Source organism: Mytilus californianus, unplaced genomic scaffold (assembly GCF_021869535.1).
Source record: "Mytilus californianus isolate M0D057914Y unplaced genomic scaffold, xbMytCali1.0.p SCAF_8, whole genome shotgun sequence".
In the NCBI taxonomy this organism is placed as follows: domain Eukaryota; kingdom Metazoa; phylum Mollusca; class Bivalvia; order Mytilida; family Mytilidae; genus Mytilus; species Mytilus californianus.
The window spans coordinates 29,177,209-29,201,973 of NW_026262734.1; the positions used below are offsets into that span (position 1 = coordinate 29,177,209).

Genomic DNA, 24,765 nt, shown 5'->3' on the forward strand with positions numbered 1-24,765 from the left:
ATGATCCTCATTTATACTTGTTGATTTACATAGTTATATCTTATGGCCTGGTGCCCACTATTCTCAACGGTCGCTTTGTTTTGAAGCTCTCCATTACTTTATTCTCTATCAACTTTCCAAACTTTTGATTTTTGAACTCATTTTAATAATAATAATGTTTATTCAGGTAAGGGCAATATATATGTAATAAGATTTCGAAACATAGCCAAACAAAACCTTAAGATATAGAAGTGGTTGTGACTACAGGTACAGTATATTTAAGGGGGTACCCAACACTTTGACTAAAACAGATTTGGCTCGTTTAATTTTCATAAAATTTTGACAAAATAATTACTTTGACCTGTTGACAAAAATATAAAAATTTGAAAAAATTTGACTCTCACAATTTACCGGAATAATTTTATTGTTTATATAGCTGTTTGACAAACACCAATTATGATCATTGAGAAGCTTGATTTCTCTATACTAATAATATTTAATTAAAATGTTGAGCAGATTTTTAAAGAGTTAACTCCCTTAGGTGTTCTGCACCCCCTTAATACCTTAATTCAAGGATGAACCATGAAAGCAAAAACGCTTATTTCCAATAGGGTACTTATAGTGTGGATAATAAATAATATAATCAATCATTCAATCATATATCAATAAATAGCATCTATGAATCACAGCTTAAAACATTCGCATACAAAGCAATTTGATAAAATATAAAATATGCATCTGACATTGACCCGAGATAAATGACCAAATGAGCAGAAAATTCGTCTTCTTCAGAAAATGTACTCAGTTTGTATGGTGGCCTGGCGCAAAGGGAAAGACTAGAGGCGGAGGATTTTTAAATAACTTATATGTCTTCTTATTTTTATAATAAAATCATTTAGTAACATTACTACATATATGAAACAGTTTTAAAACGTATTAAAAAATATAAGAAGGTAAAACTTACTGTTCGTAACATTTGTTCAGCTTTTTTAATATCAAAAGAGCGAGCTGGAAAAAAAGGATTGTTATTAGAACTATCATGAATATATTATCACCAAGATAAGTTTTATTTCCAAATGGTCAGAATTCTAAAATTATTAAGGATAGAAAGTTTAAACATTGAGTCACAAGTCACAGTATATCTGCAAACATGAACAATGGTACATGTATTATGATTGTCATGCCACCCCTGAGGATATCGTCCCCAGCAAAATCTGTTGTCCTCAAACTCCTCTTACACCGTTTGAGATAGAGCCATGACAATTTGTGTGTAATTAATACGACAGTTGTCTGTGCAAAGATTTCAGAATTGTGATATTTGCCTTTCAGGCCAGAATTTTGGGCGAAAATGTGATATAAGTTATCCAGTAATTATTGAAATATTTTGAAGTACTAAGCATTGGATGTCACTTGTCACATTATACGTAGACACATATCAATGGTGTGGGAATGTTCATGCGACCTCTGAAAAGGAGGAGGCAAAACAATGATCTACATTGACCTCCTATCACACTATTTTAGATGATACCATGAAAACTGGTAGGTAATTGATACAACAGTTGTCTGTGCCAATGGTCCCGGCATCATGACATTTAAGCTGATACCAGGATTTTGGGAGAAATATATTTCGGATTATCGAGTAAATATTGAAAAAATGTAAAGTATTTTGTGTAGGAAATTGATACTTAAATCATCAATTATATTATATATAACATTTTTATAGATGGTGTTGGAATTTTTGTATGGCCCCTGGAAACGTGGTCTTTTAATATTGACCCCATCCAAGTAATCTAGAGCTACAATGCAGAATGGCTAGGTGCTATTTTGAGAGAATCATAAATATATGGAACATCTTTTTTCTGTAATAAGATATACATAGTTTTCTCGTTAGAAATGTTTCACATTTTGTTAGGTCGCGGCCTTTTATAGTTTACTATATGTTATGGGCTTTGCTCATTGTTGGAGGCCGTACAGCGCCCTATAGATGCTTAAGGATGTTCGCTTCTCATGTTTTTGACTTTTTGTCAGATATTCGGAATCCTCTAGTTTTATCCATGCGATGCCTAGAAGAATTTTACCCACTAACCCTTACTTTTCTTTTCATAATTTTATTACATATAGTTTAAAAAGGAATTTGGAAAATCTGATAAAATCCTTGTAAAGGTACCTATGTAAATGTATGAGAAATCTAGAGAGAATCATTTCCAATCAAATTTTCAATTATTTATATCTCAAAAACAAGGACAGGGACCTTGCATTTTTTTCTGCTTTTTGAGTTCTGTTATTGGTGTACTTTAAATTTATAACAGTCTTTTAAAAAGCTTGTTATTTTGAAATAGAGTAGCAAACATCCTTAAATCCTTGTTTTGTTGGGCTCTAATGGATAGTTGTCTCATAGGCAACACCACATGTACATGTCATTATTTGATACATTGTATGTGGAGTATCTTGGGACAAAAATACTGACATCTATGGAACATTGACCATCTTTTCCCACTAGAGATGCGATCTCTTTGAGTAGGCATGTAGCGCAGTTCCGATTATTTTCAATGTTCATGTAGATTACAACTTTCTTTAACTTTCAATGAATGTTAACCATATATTTCTTACCTCGAAGAAACTTTTCCACATCGTAATTAATAAGATCTACTACGTCCTTTACATTTTCTCTAAACTAAAATTGAAAAAAATAAACACCATCATTAATTACGGATAGTTTATTGTTGCTGGTGTTATGCACACTCAGTCTTCTAAATAGTTCACACATATTTAGGATTAGAACAAGTTTATGTACCTACAGATCAATATGTTTAATCTGAAAAGTGGAGAATCATAAGAAAGACGAATAGGAATGACTGTTAATCAAAAATAAGGGAGAATTTGGTAGGGAGAAAAAAATGAATTAACAAAAAGACATCTGAAACACCTTCTTATAACTGCTTTTTAAAATTGAGTGTGTTATTCTTCAAAGACTTATTTTTTTACTTCTTGAATTTTCTTGAACTATTTGCCACTGGACGTTAGACAAACAGTAATAAATCGATGAATACTCTTGATTTAGTCTCCCTACAACAAGAACAGGCTTGACTGTACCCTTCGCAAATAGTCGAGTTTGTCTAGAGGTGACGTATAATGTTAGAGGCTCAATTAAAGGTCGTGGGTTCAAACCCCGGCCGGGTCAAACCAAAGACTTCAAAATTGGTATTTGCTGCTTCCCCGCTAAGCACGCGGCATTAAGGAGTAAGAGCAAAGACTGGTTGGCTCGGAGTCAGAATAATGTATCCGTGTAAGGTGACATGTCTTCCTGCGGACCGTTACCTTGTGAACAAGAACGTTAAAAATCCGGCTCAGCGTGTCGGTCTAGTACAAAGCAGGGTTTTATATTCATATTACATTAACATGTTCTCGTCCTGAAAATACATATTAATTTGCCGCTGGATGTTAAGCAGCCATCCATCATCATCATCATCATCATCATGAAAATTAAAAGGGAAAATAGGCGTCTAGCATTAGCTCTTCAGAAACCTGGACGTAAAACAAACTTTTACAGATTGATATCGTCTGTGAAACCTGCATTATAATACCAAATTCAGCCATTAGCTTATACCCATTTTTCTCAGTCCGAGTAAACGCCTTATATAATGTGTATACGTTTTGAATGCTCTACCCGTAGATATATTCATATCAAGTATACGGACAGACAGCAACGTTGAAATGATTTATGTCTGTTATGTATGTAATTGGCTTTTGACTTTTGTTCTCTAGCGTACCAGATAATGTTGTTTTCACAAACTACTTGTCATGCTATCATGAATCAGTAGTATACGTTATATATATATATATATCATACCTGTTGTAGCGCCTTTTCTTCTTTTGCTGTTAATGGCTTTCTCGCATAATTGTTGTTCAAGTTGATCTCTGAATCGGTCATTTTGATAATTGCTGAAAATTAAATAATTATTCCACAAATTTGATGATACAGACTCATATTTACGTGTATATATAAATTAAAACAGGTCAGTTAACTAAGTATATAATTTATCTGACTTAAAACTATATATACATGTATACTTCAAATTTCCTTTATATAGAACTTACCATTTGGAACAACTCCCAACTTAATTTTGAGTTGCCTTCTCTCAAATGCATTTTTTATTTATTGCTTATCTAATTAAAAACCGAACTTTAAACTGGTCAGAAATTTTATTAAATTGCTTTATTTATGTTTAATGGCAATACATCATACATAACGATCCCCGTTTAGAAGTCTAACAGCATATTTCAAACGAGAAAATTGTTGTAAACTATTAAAATAGTAATTAAAAAAACTTGCTTAAATTTCACAAGTCTAATATCACAGCAATTTTAACGGTTCTTCATTATCTCCTACAATGTAGATCTCAAGTTGAATTAAGTCAGAAGTTATAAACAGTGAAATAATAATTCAAGTCACACTTGCAATTTTATATGGTTTAATAATTCATTGCACAGTTCATATGTTTTCCCATCTATTATTATATGTATACAATACACCAATCTCAATGACAAGTAATTATTTGTCCGGAAATAAACCTATACAGTAATAATTATACAATCATTTTAACCTTGCAATATTCTGTCAAGTTACATGTACCTGTAACAAAACTTACCGGTAGGAGGTGTAATCTTAGATAATGCTTTCAAATTCCAATCTTAGGACCTTTCATTCTAAAAATGTAAATCACAAAATACAATTCGGATGTTTTAAAAAGTCTGTTTAAAGGCTCCCTTTCTATGCAAAAATAATATATAGATTATAAGGCTTGTAAACATAATGGTGATTATCAGACCGTTACTTTATGTAAGCTTAGCGACCATATTACCGCACCACTTTTCCTCGTTTTGTCCCTCTATTCAGTATCTGAATCCAAGAATATCGTAAGAAAAATGTCATGCAACGTACCAATTGCAATTGCATTAAAGGCGTCAGAGTAGGTTTTATCTTTAGTCATTACAAATTTATCCCTTACTTCCCAGTATAATAATAACTATAAAGATAATAATAATAGGAATACACATCATCAATGACATGTTTTTTTCCTGATAAAAAGACTCGATGATAATTTGGGTTTTTTTTTTCTATTCAGGGTTGTTAATATTTTCACACGTAAAAAAGAACGCAATTAAACATTCTAACTGGTAGATATATTTTTGTGCGAAATCTCAAAAAGACCTTAAAAATTAGCTTTTTTCTAATGATTGTATACACACAAATGTATACCGTACATTCATAATATTTTCACAAAAAGAAGCTTCTTATTTTAAAAGATAAAATATACATGCGTTTTTGTTTTCAAGCAGAGGCTAAAGAAAATGAATTGTTTTCTTTGTTGTTGAGTATAGTTAAAATTTTTAAATGCTCCAATAATCCAGTCGGATAAACCTGATACATAACAATTAACTTGGTATTTGTAAAGGCTGTATAAATTCTTACAGCTAGAAAAAAAAGTATTAATGGCCGATAGCTACATGCTCTGTTAAGCACTGGGTATAAACAATGAGCAAGCTTATAAAATATTGTGGTATAGTAAACAACGAGAACGAAGGAGTGTAAAACAAACAATGCATTTAAAAAGAAAAAGAAAGATAATACCCGGGTGAGGTGCGACAACAAGATAAATAATGATAAGATGGGTACATACCCAGATATAATTCTACTTAAAATAAAGATTGACGAATCTGTTGAAATGACTCACGAGAAACAAGTCGCCTAAAACATCCGTTATTAGATTGGTTTTACGATTTGCAAATCATTTTTTTTCTTGGCGTGCTATGAGTATAAATACCATATATATATTTTTTTCATTTCACTTAACACCAGTCTCTATCAATAAGATTAAAAGTTGAAACCAACTGAGCACAACACACTGAGTACAATGTACACACCATTTGTTTACAGTACTCAAAGTGCAATTTAAACACAAACTGTTCACAACACTCAAAGTACATTTTAATCACCAACTTTTCACAATACTCAAAGCACATTTTAAACGCCAACTTTTCACAATACTCAAAGAACAATATAAACACCGACTTTTCTCCAAACTCAAAGTAAACATCAACTGATCAAAATACTAAAAAAAACTACCAACTGATCACAGTACTCAAAGTAAACACCAGCTGATCATAGTACTCAAAGTAAACACCAACTGATCACAGTACTCAAAGTAAACACCAGCTGATCATAGTACTCAAAGTAAACACCAACTGATCACAGTACTCAAAGTAAACACCAACTGATCACAGTACTCAAAGTTAACACCAACTGATCACAATACTCAATGTTGTTTTCTTTTTGGTATATGGATAATTTAGTGATGATTGTAGATCTTTATAAACATCTGTTACATGTATAGAATTTTGCTAGACTTGTTAGATCTCAACATATTATATAGAAAATATTGTCTATTGTAGAATGCTGTATAATGACCTCCAGATGTCCTTAGGGTTGTTTCTTTTCCCGTTTGGATTGCGGTCCTATTGACGTATGCCTAAATCTTCTTTTATTCATATTCGTACAAACAGAATAGTATGAGGATTTTTATTCAACCCTACAAAACTCCTACAGTTAATTAATGTTTTTTTTCCCAAGGTTAAATGCAAAATGTTAAATAATCGATGACATCACAGAACCTGAACAAAACAGTTTCTGTCAGTCGATGGAATATTTTTTTTATCCGAGGTCGAAGAAGATGTGAAATGCAATTAACAGTATTTTTAGTGTACATAATAAATAAACACATTCTAATATGACGTCCTTATTTCGATTTGTAAACAAAGCCGTGTTCTAATTAACACAAAATATGTTTGACACATGCGCACAAACTTACTGTTTACATTCTCGTTATTTTCATTTCTATCTTAATAAAAAATATATATCTTAGCTGCGTACATAACATTTTATCATAAATTTTTACCAAAACATCATGTATTTACCCTGCTATTCTTTTTTAAACTTATTAAGTATGAAAATGTAATGTACATGATTCGTAGGGAGGAAACAGGAACAGCCAAACATTCCTTCGGTATTTTCGCACGCTTCGACCTATAAAAATACCGAGTTTGTCCTATTAGAATCGAAATAATTTCTTCATGTCATGCTTTATGCTCATTTTAACATGGTTAGGCATTATATTTGACCATATTTGACACCTAACGCTCGGTGTAAAATATCGACAAATATAATGCCTTTCCATGTTAAAATGAGCACAAAGCATGACATGAAGAAATTATTTCTTTAATATCTTATTTTGATGAAGCAAAATGTTTATTCTCCAGATTTTCTATTAAAACGTGTTAAGGGATATCGATAATTGAGAAAATGAGACGTGTTCATGACGCAAAATATGAAAAATGATGATATTATACATGTAAAAATGTATCTTGCTTTGCTAATTAGTTCGAAAAACAATCAATCCATTCCAACTATGAATTATATCTGATAATATATTATCTAGAACCATACTGTATTTGTGATATATTGTTAACTAAAAATGTAATTAATGATATAGAATGCTTAGCTATTGATTTATAAAAAAGATGAATGGTATAATTAGTTAGTTCCGAATTAATATGCCGAAATACATACTTATAAATTGTTTAAAACAGAGCTTTATTTGTAAAAAATTGCAGGGAAATACACAAGCGCTGTGGTGTTGCGCAGAACTTACATTTTAATGACAGAGGTTGTTTTAATTGTAAAAATAGTGCAATTGAAGATGGAAAACATCTACGTTTGAGTTGTTCATTATATGCAGGTTTACATGCTAGTCATGCTATTTTATTTGTCTCGATTTTAATAGAGAACTTCAGATGAAAACAAATTTGTATTTTATTTAGTGATTAAATGTTTACTTTTACACTGCCAAGATCTGCTATAATATTTATTTGAAAAGAAAATGTTTATTATATTCTTAAAATGTTTATTTTTTTATTTTCATTATGTTTTATATTTTATGTGTATAGATTTATACATAGATTTGACGTCTTACTATATAAATCCTTGGTATATGTATATAAAATTGAGAACGGAAATGGGGAATGTGTCAAAGAGACAACAATCCGACCAAACAGCAGAAAACAGCCAAAGGCCACCAATGGGTCTTCAACACAGCGAAAAAATCCCGCACCCGGAGGCAGGCTTCAGCTGGCCCCTAAACAAAATTGTGTACTAGTTCAGTGAAAATGGACGTCACACTAACTTCCGAAACATATAAAAGAACTAAAATAAAAAAAAAAAACATACAAGACTAACATATGTGTATATAAATGATAACGTCTCTCATAACTCTTTTCAGAGTAGCTCTATGTTTTACATATGAATTTATATTTGTATGAATCCCCCAAAACATGTCAGATCTGATTATGAATACCCAGCCAAAAATCTGTTTTAAATATGTGGTCCTTAAGGAAAACTGCTGCATTTGTAGGGCTCAAATAAGTGCAAATGACATTTGATTTCAGTACATGTACATGCTATATTGTTTACTACAAACAATATCATCTTGTCAATGTGTGAAATGAGATAAATATTCCCCAAAACAGGTGTGATAACAATATTTAGAAATGTTTGTTTTTCACCTATTTCAACTCAAAGCTCGAAACCATTCAATGCTAAACTGGCTACGAGAAACCCCTGGTATTGTTATAAAAGGGTAACATAAAGGTTTTCAAATTGTGAGTTCAGGCGGATGTAAATTGTTACAAAATAGAAGTTCTTTAATAATATTAGTTCCAAACAGAATAAATAGTATAAAATATTTGTTCCAACAGGAATAGATATCATAGCAGTGTTTATAACAAAGTTTCCAGAGAATTCCTGTTAAGAGGAACACATTTACGTTGATATATCAATTTTGTCACATGTTTAAATTGTATCTCAATAGTATTATTTGTTTATTTTCACAGTCTGCAACACTAACTAGCACGAAACTGTAATTGTCAGAGAGTAGTTTTATTTTAAGTCGTTATCATGACTTAGTAACTGGTAATAACGACTTAGTTTTTAAAATCGTTATCATGACTTAGCTTACTCGTTATAACGATGACTCAGCTAAGTCGTTATAACGAATTACCGTAGTCGTTACTTACTAAGTCGCTATAACGAGTAAGCTATGTCGTGATAACGAGTTAGCTAAGTCGTGATAACGAATTAGATAAGTCGTTATAAAGAGTAAGCCAAGTCTTATAACGAGTTAGCTAAGTCTTTATTACGAGTTTGCAAGTCGGGATAAGGACTTCAGATAAAACAACACCATGACTCTAACCGGCTTCCATAAAACATCTGATTGTTGAAGCAAACTATTTCTTTGTATTTTTCACTAGCTAGCACAGAATTCATCAGACTCGGATATAAAGTTCACGCAAACTAGTATTTATTGTGAAGGCAATTATAATAAACTTAGTCTTTAAAACTTGTTACAGTAGGTATCTAACTAATCATAATTACACGTAACCCTTAGGTCGTTCGAGGTCAACGTTAACATTGCTCTGTTTGGTTTTAAGGTGAGAGAATCAAGCTTATTGAGTGTCTGTGGTCTTTAGAAAAATACAAATAAAATCAAGAAAACATGAAAGCTTAGTTCAAAATCGTAACGAGACTTGAGCGGGAATTGAAAAATCATTTTGTTTGAATCTCATCTTCCAGTGGCTGTCTATGCGGGAACAGCTACATGGTATCTACTGAAGCAATTTAAAACTATATAACTATGTTGTTTTCAACCCAGAACCAAATCATAATATTCTTTACGGACTTTTCTGTTCATTTTTGTTTTGATTTAATATAATATACATACAAATCTGTACCTCGCGTAAAAGGTGTATTGTTTACAAATTATATGTGTGCAGATTTTATTCTTTCATCACGAAATGAACGTGTATCTTCAAAAATTACACAGTAACAAAAATTGTCATATTTCAGTAAACCAAACTTCAAGCACTGTTCTCGTTGGCCTAAAGTTGTTGCAATTTAGGACACCATATTTGGTTTATTTCTATTGATATGTTTTCTCTTATTCAAGATTTTAAGTCCCCATAATATCTTATAATGTGCTTATTTATTTGTATCAGTGTGAGTGTTATATATGCTGAGACGTCACGTGTTAGCTTAATATCCTTATTATGTTATGCAATTTGCAAAATACTGATAACTCGTACATAAATTTTGTACAAATTGTAATGTGTACAAAATGACAACTTGTACACAAGACATGTATTATTTAATGATTAATGCTTGTTGTTTTTGTGTTTGATGTTTGATTCAATTTTAAATCATTTAAATCTTTGATTTTGACAAATTTAAAGATTAAATTTATAAGACAGTCAAAGTAATGAAAGCTTTTAAAAGAATTGAACAAAACAGATATTAAACCAGTATCATTGTCAGTAAGTATGTATTGATGTGCTAATATTAATTATTTACACCACGCAGGTCTAATACAAATTAGCGAGAGAGAAACAAAATCGATTGGAATTATATGTTTAATACGGTGATAATTATATTTGAATATTGAAAAAAAATGTGTATTTTGCCATTTATAAAAACAATTATTTAAATCTAAATCTAACCTGCCTTTGTATTTGTCCTCTGGCCTGTAAATCAAATGGAGCATATAGATCAGAATTGTATGTCATAATGGCACATGACACCTATAAACTGTTGGTCAAGACAGGTGACATAGGTAAACTCAGGTAGAAAATATTATTCATAATCTGAAAATGCAGATCAAATGGATGACTAAAATCGATGTACGGCAAAACTATTTACACCCTGTTCAAATCCTACATGCAATTAATTTTTGTAGTAGTTCAAAATATTTAAAGACAAATCGTTCGTTGGATGCATTGTATAATCGCTTATATAATAGCTGAGAAAATTAACCATTGGGTTTTGAATAAGTGAATCACATTTTGAAATAAACAGCTTCACACGATACGTCCGTCCCCGAGCAACCACATCACTTCGAAGAATATGTTTTATTTTGAATATTCACTTACTCCATTCGCAACTTAAGAAAATGAATATCGTCCTGACTTTGATTCATAAAGCTTAAAATCGCACGAAAGTTCTCTGTTTTTTTTGTCATCATCAGTGTCATTTTAAGAAGCCTCCGAAACTTTACTAATCCAACTGTATCATAGCTTCATGTATGTTATTTGATATTATGATAACATTACTACTCATAACTAAAACGAGAGGCATGTGAGGTATACGCCATTGAGCACGCAACCCAACGACACGAGAAAAAAAAAAAGACATCTGACAGTTCATATAGTATTAAGGGTTTTTATACAAATATGTCATGCTTACAAGCGGCATTTTTGGCAAATACCCCTTGTAAGCATGATATAATTGTTTAATTCCATCTTATGTAATAATGCTGTATTTTGATTGGATGAGAAAAATGGTATTTTTCACCAATTTTCTATATATTGAGATTTTCTTTTCTCTACCGGTGTATTTAACATTAGGGAATTCCATTAATTCCACCGAATGCTTTTTGTATCCATCTTGACCTCAGAATTTTCATTGTAATCAGGTATCCTATGGAGTTTCTGCTTGACTGTAAAATTTGTGTATGTGTAATGGTATGCAGCTGTTCCTCACTGTCCAATAATCCTGTTTCTAAACTAAACTGTAAGTAGCATAGTAGCAAATTTGTATTGTATGACATAATGGATTTTTTGCGTGACAAATCAAATGACACAACCAATGACAAAGTCGGGCCACAATTGTGACTTTATCAGGTCAAACAACTAACCGTGTGACAAACTCAAATGACACAAAATCCTAGCACAAAATGTGATTTCAAGATGAAGAATAGCAATAAAACCTTTAAAAAATGAACAATTACCTACAATGTACGTGTCCCTCTTGAAATTTCTGTTGGATATAAGTACTCATACCTAATAGTGACTTCAGGATGAAGAACAACAATAAAAGTTGCATTCCTTTGTTATGTGTTACTCAAAACCCTGAAACCAGTAGATTGCGTTATAACATATCGTAATGTCTCTTGTATTTACTCCATAACATTTTGTTTTTTCATACATGTATAAGTCGATCATGATTTTCTTTCCATTTTTTTTTTGGAGTAAATTCGTGATGAAAAAAGACAAAAAAGTCTAGAGGTCTTCGGAAGTCGCGTTATTTTTAGACATAGTATTTCCCATCTGCCGTGGTATTTGCTAGCAAAACCACGGCACATGGAATTCTCTAATGACAAATACACCGACAGAGAAAAGAAAATCTCAATATATAGAAAATTGGTGAAAAATATAATTTCTCTCATCCTATCAAAATACAGCATTATTACATAAGGTGGAATTAAACAATAAAAATCAGGCAAAATATTGTCCTATGAAATAATGTGCCCCAAGACAATATTTCATGATTATGTATCATGATCTTTTGTCACCATCTATGAAAAAATGTCCAGAGAAAGACAAAATTGTGAAATATCGTCTCGTTAAGGGGGAGGGGGAAGGGGGGGGGGGTGGTATCCAAAGTTACGTTTTGTTTATAGGCTATTGAGACAATATTTCATAGATGAAGTGTCATAAAATGTTGTCTTATGAAATAGATGTGAAAAAATTAATATTATTGAGAATGATATCATTAAAGTGTTGGATTTTATTGATGGTAACAAACATGTATATTACAAATGATTGTCAGTACTTAAACGTATATTTAAACAGTATAATATGGTACAAATTAGATATTTGACTTTAATCATTTATAAACGCAAATTCGAAATTAGCTTATGATAAAAGAAATATATGTTTGTTACAAGATAAAATACTTGCCTTACAAAATATTTTCAATTATAAATTTATATAAAAATGTGCATGTGCTCAGGCTTGTGTACTACAAATGTATAGCTGAGAATTATTTGTCGCAGTATTTCACTGTTCTTTTCAGAAACAATATTCCCAAGATTTCAGAAACACTCTCACAATTTCATGGCGTATTATCCTCAGGGAAGACATGGATGAATATGTTTCATTTAATTCTAAGCTTTCATAATATGAATATAAGTAAAACAACGAAAATCTTGTAAGTATAGTATTTATGGTCTTTTATGTAACCGTTAGTCTTTTATTAGATAGGGACTGCGGGAGTAAAATCAATGCACTTATCATACACCTTGTAATAAAAGTGTGTTAAAACATACAAGAGCTCCATACTTTGGAAATACGTATACATTTTCTATAAACAATAAACGACAACAATCAAAATGGACAATATATTATTTCTAACAATCCAAGGTGATTCGTTCAAGCACCCTTATAGAAAGTTGATGCTGGTGGCTGTTCTGAAAAGAATGGCGTATCCGGACATAAAAGTAGGACAACTTACAATATTGTTTGGGTTATATAATTTATAAACTGAAATAAATCCACAGGTGTTCTATTTAAAAGTAATCCTTGATTTAGGTTTCAATTTTTAATTTCGCGGTGTAAAATGTATGCTAAAATGACGTAATTAAAGGGGTTCTGTCGGTTTAATATGCGTATAAATCATCATATTACTAAAAGTCGGACGTATTAAACAAGTTACTGTCTGCATGGAAAATAATTAGACGAAGTAAATTGAGTGTCATAAATTACAGATGTGCTCAGGTGCATGTATGGCACATTTAGTTGTGTATTATATACATTTTCACCGTCGAACCCCTCACATTTTTGGGAGCCATCAGCGTATGACTGAATCCATTCAATTGATGTATCAAGTAATACTTAGAGAAGCCTGTCCCATTTATAAAAATGACCATGTTTTCGTGGTTGGGGATTACTCGAAAAAAATCTATCTACAAAAAATAATAATCATAGTAATGATAATACAAAACATAATAATCATAGTAATGATAATACAAAACATAATAATCATAGTAATGATAATACAAAACATAATAATCATAATAATGATAATACAAATCATAATAATCATAATAATGATAATACAAATGGATATAGAATAAGAATAACACATGTGTTATAAAACTGTAGATGATGTGAAGCGACAATGCCCAGTTACGTTCAATTTCTTAAAAAACGTCAGCAATTTTGCATCGAACAAGCTTTGTTACGGACAAACGGAACAACCCAGCATATCATCAAGAAGAGACCGATAGTGGCGATGGGCATAGAAAAAAAATCTAATTTATTCGTTACATACAATCTTATCCTTAATTCCATAAGTTAACCTACTAGTTTGGTTAATGGGTGTGTTTTATTCTGTTCATTGTCGTTCATATTAATACGGTTATGTTTTACATTTGCATCTGCTTATAAATATATAATACCAAGCTAAACCATACATTACCATATTAATGATGTATTCAGACTTTTATCAACATTCTTTATTTCATTTTCCGCCGATACATTTGGACTGAAGATATTGCATGATTAAATTTGATTTATTTTCCGCTATTGAAACATCTGATACTTCAAGACATGGAAATATCTAAATTTCATAATACTGAGTTGTCTTGATTGGTCTTTTAACAAACTGATAGTTCTGTCATTCGGGTGCTATCTCGTTGACGTATACACCACATATCATTTGATTCATACACAAGAACAATGCCTGAGAGATTTTTGTAAAATTTAGATATTCAAACAATGGAATGAAAAATATGGCCACCAGCGGCAATGTTTTATCTTGATTCATTTTTGTTCGCTTTATTAATCTCTACAAAGAATTATAACTTCTTATTGGTAGGGTGGCATGTAGGACATCAATCTTTTTTGCTATGAATGTCTATAAATAAACTCATCATAGATACCAGACTTAAACAATTTTACGTCAGACGCGCGTTTCGTTAAAGAGGTAAAATAAAGTACGAAGTTGAAGAGCATTGATGATCCAAAATTCCGAAAGGATGTGCCAAATACAGGTAAAATAATCTATTCCTGGGGTTGAAAATCCAAAGTATTTCGAAATTTTATATACAGTCAATTTATGATTATGACCATATCAATGATCATCCTCATAATGCATATCAACATGGTATGTTCCATTGAAAAATAAATCTTATAGATCATTACATTACCACCTTCTTTTCCTTTGAAGATTTATATTAAACTTTAGAACAATGTATTGAATTATACCTCCTTAAAATTTCTCGTTTCATTTCATTTTATTCTGGATGGATCTCTTTTTACGGTATATATAGTATTTTTGTTTCTTTAAACAAATATCAGAAGTCATGTCAATTTGAAATATCCATGCATGAACTCTTGAAATCATGAATAAAATGTTGATTCAGTCTTCTGTAGAATATCTCAACTATATTATGTCTAACCCCATTAAGCATCAAGGTCTCTCCTCAATTTTTGACATTTTTACCTATTATGTCTGTTTATTTTGCCCACACATTGTTGTCAATATTATGGAATTCTATGCGACTGTCATACAAGTGAGAAGTTTAGCTAGCTATAAAACCAGGTTTAATCCCCCATTTTCTACATAAGGAAATGCCTGTACCAAGTCAGGAATATGTCAGTTGTTTTCCATTCATTTGCTGTGTTTGAGCTTTTGATTTTGCCATTTAATAAAGGACTTCCCGTTTTGAATTTTCCTTGGAGTTTAGTAAAACAAAAATATATATCCAGCTCATTCCATATATGATCTGGTTGTCTTACGAATATTTTTATTCAGATAACACGTTCACATGAAGCAACAATGCATATTTTCTATTTGGTCCTGGTCGAAACTGTGTTAATGGCGTATGAATACACTGTATTGTACTAACCAACACACTACTTAAATCAGATTTTGACGTACTAGCATGTAATTCACAAAACGACATGCATATTATCCAAGCCGGACATATCTGTCTCAATTCCGAGACGGACAATCTCTGCGCGCTCTTACTTCTTTAAGCTGTATGCGTATGTGTCGAAACAGCAAATAATACTAAATAAAGTCTCTGGTTCAACCGGGATCAAACCCAAGACCCCATACGAGCACGAAACTTCCGAGGAAGTTCTTCTCGTAAGGCACATTCTGGATACATATTGTGTAAGAACTAAATGATTATATATGCATGTCAAACCATTAACTTAAGAACGACAAGTTTAATGTAAACTTTTCCTAAAAGGTTTATTGTTTTATTGTCACTTTTAACCTTTTGAATAGGACTTGGCCTTTTAAACACTGTTTATTCATTTACAGGAAGTAAACGTTTATTATATATGCAAGCCTTGAAACATATACGTCAAGTGAATAAATAATGATAATAATAAATAGTTAATGCAATAATCAATAAGTATTTTGGATAACACATATCCTTGGACTTCATCTGTTGAAATTGCCTGACTTTAAATAGTGCGATTCATGATATATGTACGTGTGTGCATGTGTGGGTAAGGGTGTTTGCCTCTGTGCATGTTATAAGCAGTTCAAGATCAGAAGTGGATTAACACAGCAATGGATTAAGTATAAAGACGTCATTAAAAGTCATAGAAGGCAATGCCAAAGTATAGGTTGCACTTTGTAAATACAGCTGTTTCAGGGCATATACATGTTGAAAATATGCCGCACAGCCCTATATTTTGACCTTTCAATAAAATAGTAGTGCATATCAACTTTCCGTTCTTGGATATAATTTTTATCGAAACTTCTTAGTAAAAGTGGCACAGTTTAAGCCGCAAAGGGAGTTCCTATGGGAAATTGCATTGTCTATACTTACAGAATTGCAACCTATATAGGGTGAAAAAAGAGAACATATAGAATTTCATCAAATCTGGTTTATCTCAGAGATTTAAATGAAATTAATTCAAATACAAAGTTTTATGAATATTTCATGAAGATTGAGAAAATCCTGGGCCTTAACTATGATGACTCATCATAAATCCACAGTTTACAGTATGCATAGTTTACTTAAAGGCCTGAATTCAAAATAAATTCTTAATGTATGCATATTTGTAATTTGAATTGTTTATAAAAAAAATTGAAAACAACACGTTTAATAATTTCATGCGTCCGAAGCGCTTTTCTGGATTTACCTTCATCAGGAACGCTCAAAGCCAAACATTTGAAATCCGAGGGTGTATAAGTACCGAAACCGTTGAAGAGCTATATGACAAAAATACAGTGCTTATATTTACTCTTCGCAGTCATTGAAACTCATAGATCCTTCCTGAATATTGTTTTTGGGGTGTTTTTGTTCTGTCGATAACCCAAAAGTAAGCCGTAACACCTCAATGTGCTTTTTTGTGACCGCAGCATAAACAAATACAAGCTAGAAATACAAAATACCTCAATACTAACAATAGTGTGTTCTATCCTAAATATGTATTGAATATTCCATATTTACAGAAAAAGCAGAATAATTTAGCAAATGTGAGGCCCTAGTGGCAAAAAAAAACCAGAAAAATGCCTACCACCCTGGGTCACAAAACAGATAATTTAACCTGTAAATGCTAAGATTTTATTATTTTAAAGGTCTTTTGTATAGAAAACAATAACTGTGCTTTGAAATTATGCAAAAGACAGATGTTAGCAGTCAGTTCTATAAAACTTTTAGTGAAGTCATACATAAGACAGGTAACTTCATACATACAACTTTTTAAAATATGGCTTTGTTTAAGCACTTCTTGTTCATATATTAGCTAAATTTATGTTAGATATATGATTAGAGATGATATTGTTGTGACAACATTTCTGCACTGACCATTTGAGGTAGAAACTGTTAACTTTAATTGACAAATAGGCATACTGTAAGATGTGGACTGGATCCGAGACAAAGGCAGGATTGGATACTTTATATAATCTTGAATGTTGGAATGATTAACCACTAAACTTTACATTTATAGTATTCTGAAATGTTTTTAATTTGTTATAAGGATAGTTTCAAACAGGTTCTAGACATTTCATGTCAAAAAAACATGCACATAGGATAAGCTGACAATAATTAAAGTCTTGTTTTAAAATTCTTTAAAAAATTGAAACAGGGGTGGGGGTATAAAATGTACTGTAAAAGAAAAGTTAGAGTATATGCAGTGATTTCTTTAAAGCTATAACTCTGATAAATAAGTATTGTTGTGAGAAAAAGTGTTTTTCAAGAGTTGTTTATTTGAATAAATGTTTGTATAGGTTGAACTTTGTAAATACAGATGTTTCACAAGCCACGCCTCTTTTGGGGAGATATATAATATTCATTGGTATGTTAGTTTGTTAACGTACTGGTTCCCAGACATGATCTCTGTGTTTCATCTCATAGAGACATAACTTGAGAATGTTACTAGTATAGAAAAAAATGGTAGCGCCTAAAATTTATGTCTTAGGAGGTCCAAAAGTGGAGGTAGGAGTAGTATAGAATTTTAGTACAAGTTTAAACTCTTAGAAGGTCAGGGTATATACATGTTGAAAATATGCCGCACAGCCCTATATTTTGACCTTTCAATAAAATAGTAGTGCATATCAACTTTCCGTTCTGGGATATAATTTTTCACGAAACTTCCTAGTAAAAGTGGCACAGTTTTAGCAATAAGGGAGTTCCTATGGGAAATTGCATTGTCTATATTTACAGAATTGCAACCTATAGGTATTGACAGAATGTAGGATCGTGAGAAATGAAAAGATTAATATACTTTAAAAAGGACAGTCTACAATTGATTGTCTTAATTTATTGATTGTAAAATAAGTTATATATGAAAATTAATTCAAAGGACACAAATTCTCCCACCATGGTATACCTATAGAAACAAACGAATAGACCTTTAAGGACTAAAAAGGAATGTTTTTGCAGTGCTATTTTCGAAAACATTCGCTCATTCTAAATTGTTTGCCCAACATCATGGCTTTTCAGCACAAATTTGTGTTAAATTGAACAAATTAGGACAAGAATTAAGTTGGCAGTGTTGGCGGGCAACAGCGCACTTAAAGTATATTAATATTTGTTTAATAATTTGTATCTTTGGTTTTGTCGGCCGACATCTAAAACATCATTTGGATTTTTAAAAATAGGTGTTCTACATAAAATAGAAATGATGAATAAGACTTTTTGCAGGTTCTCCAAATGCAGATTTATCACAATCTATTTCAAATTATGGTAATATTTACGAAATACATAATTTGATTGAGAATCCTCCCTAAGACTACTATAAACCGCCTCCAAGGTCTCAAAGGTCTCGTGGTAGCTTGTTCTTCTTGAAAGTGGGAGGTCCTGGGTCCAAATAATTGTCCCGTAAGGTAAGGTATGATTTAACATTAAATAAACTATTAAATGGCAATTTAAGATTTTTGTTTTTCCATTAGAACTAATCATCTTCCACCATATGTCGTTAAGGGGGAGGGGTTATCCAAAGTTACCTTTTGTTTATTGTCTATTGAGACAATATTTCTTTGATGGGGTGTCATAAAATTTTGTCTTATGAAATAAATGTGAAAAAAAATGATATTTTTGACAATGATATCATTAAAGTGTTGGATTTTATATATAGTAACAAACACATATATTACAAATGATTGTCAGTACTTTTCGTATATTTAAACAGTATAATATGGTACAATTAATTAAGATATTTGACTTTAATCATTTATAAATGCAAATTTGAAATTAGCTTATGATAAAACAAAATATATGTTTGTTTCAATATAAAATACTTGCATTACAAAATATTTTCAATTATAAATTTATAAACTAAAATGTGCAAGCTTCATGAAGGTCTGGATGGGGAGTCCTTTAATTCTGTATTCTTGAATTTTTTAGGTTATTTTTCTCTATTCTTTATATTTTAGCACTCCATTATTCTCTATTCTTTATTTTTATGGCCGATTTTTCTCTCTTCTGTATATATTTTAGCCTTTATTCTGCTCTTTTTACCCATTATTCTCTATTATGCAAACCCTCCTTCATGTTTGTGTACTACAGTTGAGATGAAGCTTTTCACTGTTCTAAACATATATTTCAAAAACAATATTCCAAAAATTTCAGAAACACTCTCAGAATTTCATGGCGTATTATCCTCAGGAAAGACATACTTTGATTTGGAAATATTGCCAGGAACAGTATTTCACAGTGTACAAAAATTTCTAGATAAGGACACTATTTCATAATGAAATATTGTTCTGGATGAATATGTTTCATTTAATTCTGAGCTTTCGTAATATGGATATAAGTAAAATGATGCAAAATCTTGTGAGTATAGTATTTATGGTCTTTTATATAACCGTTAGTCTTTAGGTAGGGACTGCAGGAGTAAAATCAATGTACGGGTCATATCCCTGGTAACAAAAGTTTGTTAAAACATGCAAGAGCATGGATAATATTTTATTTTTAACTATCCAAGGTGATTCGTTCAAGAACCTTGATAGAAAGTCGATGCTGGTGTTTGATCTGAAAAGGATGGCGTATCCGGACATACAATTAGGACAACTTTTAATATTGTTTGGGTTATATAATTTAGGACAACTTTTCATATTGTTTGGGTTATATAATTTAGGACAACTTTTCATATTGTTTGGGTTATATAATTTAGGACAACTTTTAATATTGTTTGGGTTATATAATTTAGGACAACTTTTAATATTGTTTGGGTGATATAATTTAGGACAACTTTTCATATTGTTTGGGTTGTATAATTTAGGACAACTTTTAATATTGTTTGGGTTATATTATTTAGGACAACTTTTAATATTGTTTGGGTTATACGATTTAGGACAACTTTTAATATTGCTTGGGTTATATAATTTATAAAACTGAATTAAACCTACAGGTGTTCTGTTTAAATGGAAGTTATCCTAGATTTAGGTTTCAATTTTTAATACCACGGTGTAAAATGTATGCTAAAATGACGTATTTAAAGGGGGTCTTTCGGTGTAATATGCGTATAAATCATCATATAACGAAACGTCGGACGTATTGAACAAGTAACTGTCTGTTTGCAAAATAATTAGACGAAGTAACAGAGTGCCATAAATTACAGATGTGCTCAAGTGCATGCATGGCACATTTAGTTGTGTATTATTTACATTTTCTCCTTTGAGCCCTCACATTTTTGGGAGCCATCATCGTAAGACTGAATCCATTCAATTCATGTATCGAGTAATACTCAGAGAAGCCGATCCCATTTATAAAAATGATCATGTTTTCGTGGTTGAGGATTACTCGAAAAAAAAATCTATCTACAAAAAATAATAATCATAGTAATGATAATACAAAACATAATGATCATAATAATGATAATACAAAACATAATAATCATAATAATGATAATACAAATGGATATAGAATAAGAATAACACATGTGTTATACAACTGTAGATGATGTGAAGCGATACTGCCCTTTTACGTTCAATTTCTATAAAAACGTAAAGAATTTTGCATCGAACAAGCTTTGTTACAGACAAACGAAACAAACCAGCATATCACCGAGAAGGGATCGATAGGGGGCGATGGGCATGGAAAAAAAATTCGAATTTATTCGCTACATAAAATCTTATTCGTAATTTCATAAGCTACCCTACTAGTCTGGTTAATTGGTGTGCTTTACATTTGCATCTGCTTCTAAATAAGCTCATCATAGATACCAGGATTGAAATTTTGTATTTGCACCAGACGCGCGTTTCGTCTACAAATATACAATGCCAATTACCGTATTAAAGATGTATTTAGACTTTTATCAACATTCTTTATTTCATTTTTCACCCATAAATTTGGACTGAAGATACTGTATGGTAAAATTTGATTTATGTTCAACCATTGAAGCTTCTGATACTTCAAGATAAGGAAATATTAACATTTTATAATACTCAGCTTTCTTGATTGGTCTTTCAACAAACTAATAGTTTCCAGGTTTTGCCATTCGGGTGCTATACAGAAGAACAATACCTGAGAGATTTTTGTAAAATTTAAAAATATTCAAACAATGGAATAAAAAATATGGCCACCAGCTGCAATGTTTTTATCTTTATTCATTTTTGTCCGCTTTATTAATCTCTACAAAGAATCATAACTTCTTATTGGTAGGGTGGCATGTAGGACATCAATCTTTTTTGCTATGAATGTCCATAAATAAACTCATCATAGATACCAGACTTAAACAATTTTAGGTCAGACGCGCGTTTCGTTAAAGAGGTCAAATAAAGTAAAAAGCTGAAGAGCATTGATGATCCAAACTTCCGAAAGGATGTGCCAAATACAGGTAAAATAATCTATTCCTGGGGTTGAAAATCCATAGTATTTCGAAATTTTGTATACAGTCAATTTATGATTATGACGATATCAATGATCATCATCATAATGCATGTCAACATGGTCTGTTCCATTGAAAAATAAATCTTATGGATCATTACATTACCACCTTCTTTTCCTTTGAAGATTTATATTAAACTTTAGAACCATGTATTGAATTATACCTCCTTAAAATTTCTCGTTTCATTTCATTTTATTCTGAATGGATCTCTATTTACGGTATATATAGTATTTTGGTTTCTTTAAAAAAAATGTCAGAAGTCATGTCAATTTGAAATATCCATGCATGAACTCTTGAAATCATGAATAAAATGTTGATTCAGTCTTCTGTAGAATATGTCAACTATATTATGTCAAACTCCATTAAGCATCAAGGTCTTTCCTCAATTTTTGACATTTTTACCTATTATGTCTGTTTATTTTGCCCACACATTGCTGTCAATATTATGGAATTCTATGCGACTGTCATACAAGTGAGAAGTTTAGCTAGCTATAAAACCAGGTATAATTCACCCTGTTCTACATTAGGAAATGCCTGTACCAAGTCAGGAATATGACAGTTGTTTTCCATTCATTTGCTGTGTTTGAGCTTTTGATTTTACGAATTAATAAAGGACTTTCCTTTTTGAATTTTCCTTGGAGTTTAGTAAAACAAAAATATATATCCAGCTCATTCCATATATGATCTGGTTGTCTTACGAATATTTTTATTCAGATGACACGTTCACATGAAGCAACAATGCATATTTTCTATTATGTCCTGGTCGAAACTGTGTTAATGATATAAATGCACTGTTTTGTACTAACCAAAACACTATTTGAATTGGATTTTGACGTACCAACATGTAATTCACAAAACGACTTGCATATCACCAAACCGGACAAATCTGTATCATTTCCGATTGGGGCAATTTCTGCGCGCTTTTACTTCTTCAAGCTGTATGCGTATGTGTCGAAACAGCAAATTATACTAAATAAAGTCTCCGGTTCAACCGGGATCGAACCCATGACCCCATACGAGCACTTAACTTCCGAGGAAGTTCTTCTCGTAAGGTACATTCTGGATACATATTATTTAAGAACTAAATGATTAAATATGCATGTCCAACCATTAACTTCAGAACGACAAGTTTAATGTAAACTTTTTCTAAAAGGTTTATTGTTTTATTGTCACTTTTGACCTTTTGAATAGGACTTGGCCTTTTAACACTGTTTATTCATTATACAGGAAGTAAACGTCTATTATATATGCAAGACTTGATATATACGTCAAGTGATTAAATGATAATAATAATAAATAATTAATGCAATAACTAATAAGTATTTTGGATAACACATATCAATGGCCTTCATCTGTTGAAATTGCCTGACTTTAAATAGTGCGATTCATATATGTACGTGTGTGCATGTGTGGGTAAGGGTGATTGCTTCTGTGCATGTTATAAACAGTTCAAGATCTGAGGTGAAGACGTAATCTACTGGTGTAGGAGCTGGGAGGGGACAAAACTATTTGTTTAAAATCTAAAACATCATTTGGATTTTTAAAAATAGGTGTCGTTTTCACCACAATCACATAGGGTTCTACATCAAATAGAAATTATGAATAAGACTTTTTGCAGGTTCTCCAGATGCAGATTTGTCTAAAACTTATTCAAATTATGGCACGTTTTACGAAGTACATGATTTGATTGAGAATCCTCCCTATTACCCCCTAGATTACTATAAATTGCCTCGAATGTCTCTTGGTAGCGTGTTCGTCTTGAGTGTGGGAGGTCCTTGGTCCAAATAATTGTCCGCATAAGATATGATTTAACATCACATAAACTATTAAAGGGCAATTTAAGATCTTTATTTCCATTAGAACTGATCATTTTTTCCACCATGACAAAATATTAATTTTGCAATATGTTTATAGGTGTTTAACTCGTTCTTTCAACCATCTATACTGCCTACCGGAGAGTTGCAAGTGCAAATGCCCATTACTATAATTATGTAAAGGGACAAAAGTCACAAGGCTTAACAGACTAAGTCATTTGTTCTTACATTGTTGAACTTAATATTTTGTAAAATAAAAATAATGTTGTGTTAGAAAAATAAGAACACTGATCTATTTTCATACAAAAATCAACAGTTGCATTCCCCTTTTTTTTCTTATTTAACACTTTTTTAAGAAATTTGTTATTATAAAACGTAAATAAATAACAAACTTTTGGATTGAAAGTTTTAATGAAAACACGAGAATAAGTGTTGATTTTTTGTATAAAAATAGATCAGTGTTGTTATTCTTTTAACTTTAAAAATAAATTTCTGCACTACCTTTTATATCCAAAATATCATATTTGTTTTACTCAACACAATTTATTCTAATTGACTTCTAGAAAAAAAAAATGAAAAAAAACTTATGAACATGTAAAATGGAATCACCAATTTATTAAGTTAATTTTAAATTGGTTATAATTTCTTTTTAATATAAAAAAGGAGAGGTGTGGCATGATTGCCAATGAGACAACTATCCACCAAAGTTCAAATGAAGTGGATGTAAGCA

The 24,765-nt window shown here is 31.3% G+C and overlaps 1 protein-coding gene across 1 annotated transcript in view; it reads right to left on the reverse strand.

Moving 5' to 3' along the window:
• LOC127710534 (retinal-binding protein-like) overlaps positions 1–10,602 on the reverse strand; it is a 31,481-nt gene extending 20,879 nt beyond the window's left edge. Inside the window, exons 1-5 of the mRNA XM_052216466.1 lie at positions 10,585–10,602; positions 4,629–4,686; positions 3,830–3,921; positions 2,590–2,653; positions 944–987 (exon numbers count right to left, since the gene is read on the reverse strand). Coding sequence (XP_052072426.1) covers positions 944–987; positions 2,590–2,653; positions 3,830–3,910 — 189 coding nt within the window. The 5' untranslated portion in view covers positions 3,911–3,921; positions 4,629–4,686; positions 10,585–10,602. The remainder of the gene's footprint in view (positions 1–943; positions 988–2,589; positions 2,654–3,829; positions 3,922–4,628; positions 4,687–10,584) is intronic.
• Between the last annotated feature and the right edge of the window lie 14,163 nt (positions 10,603–24,765).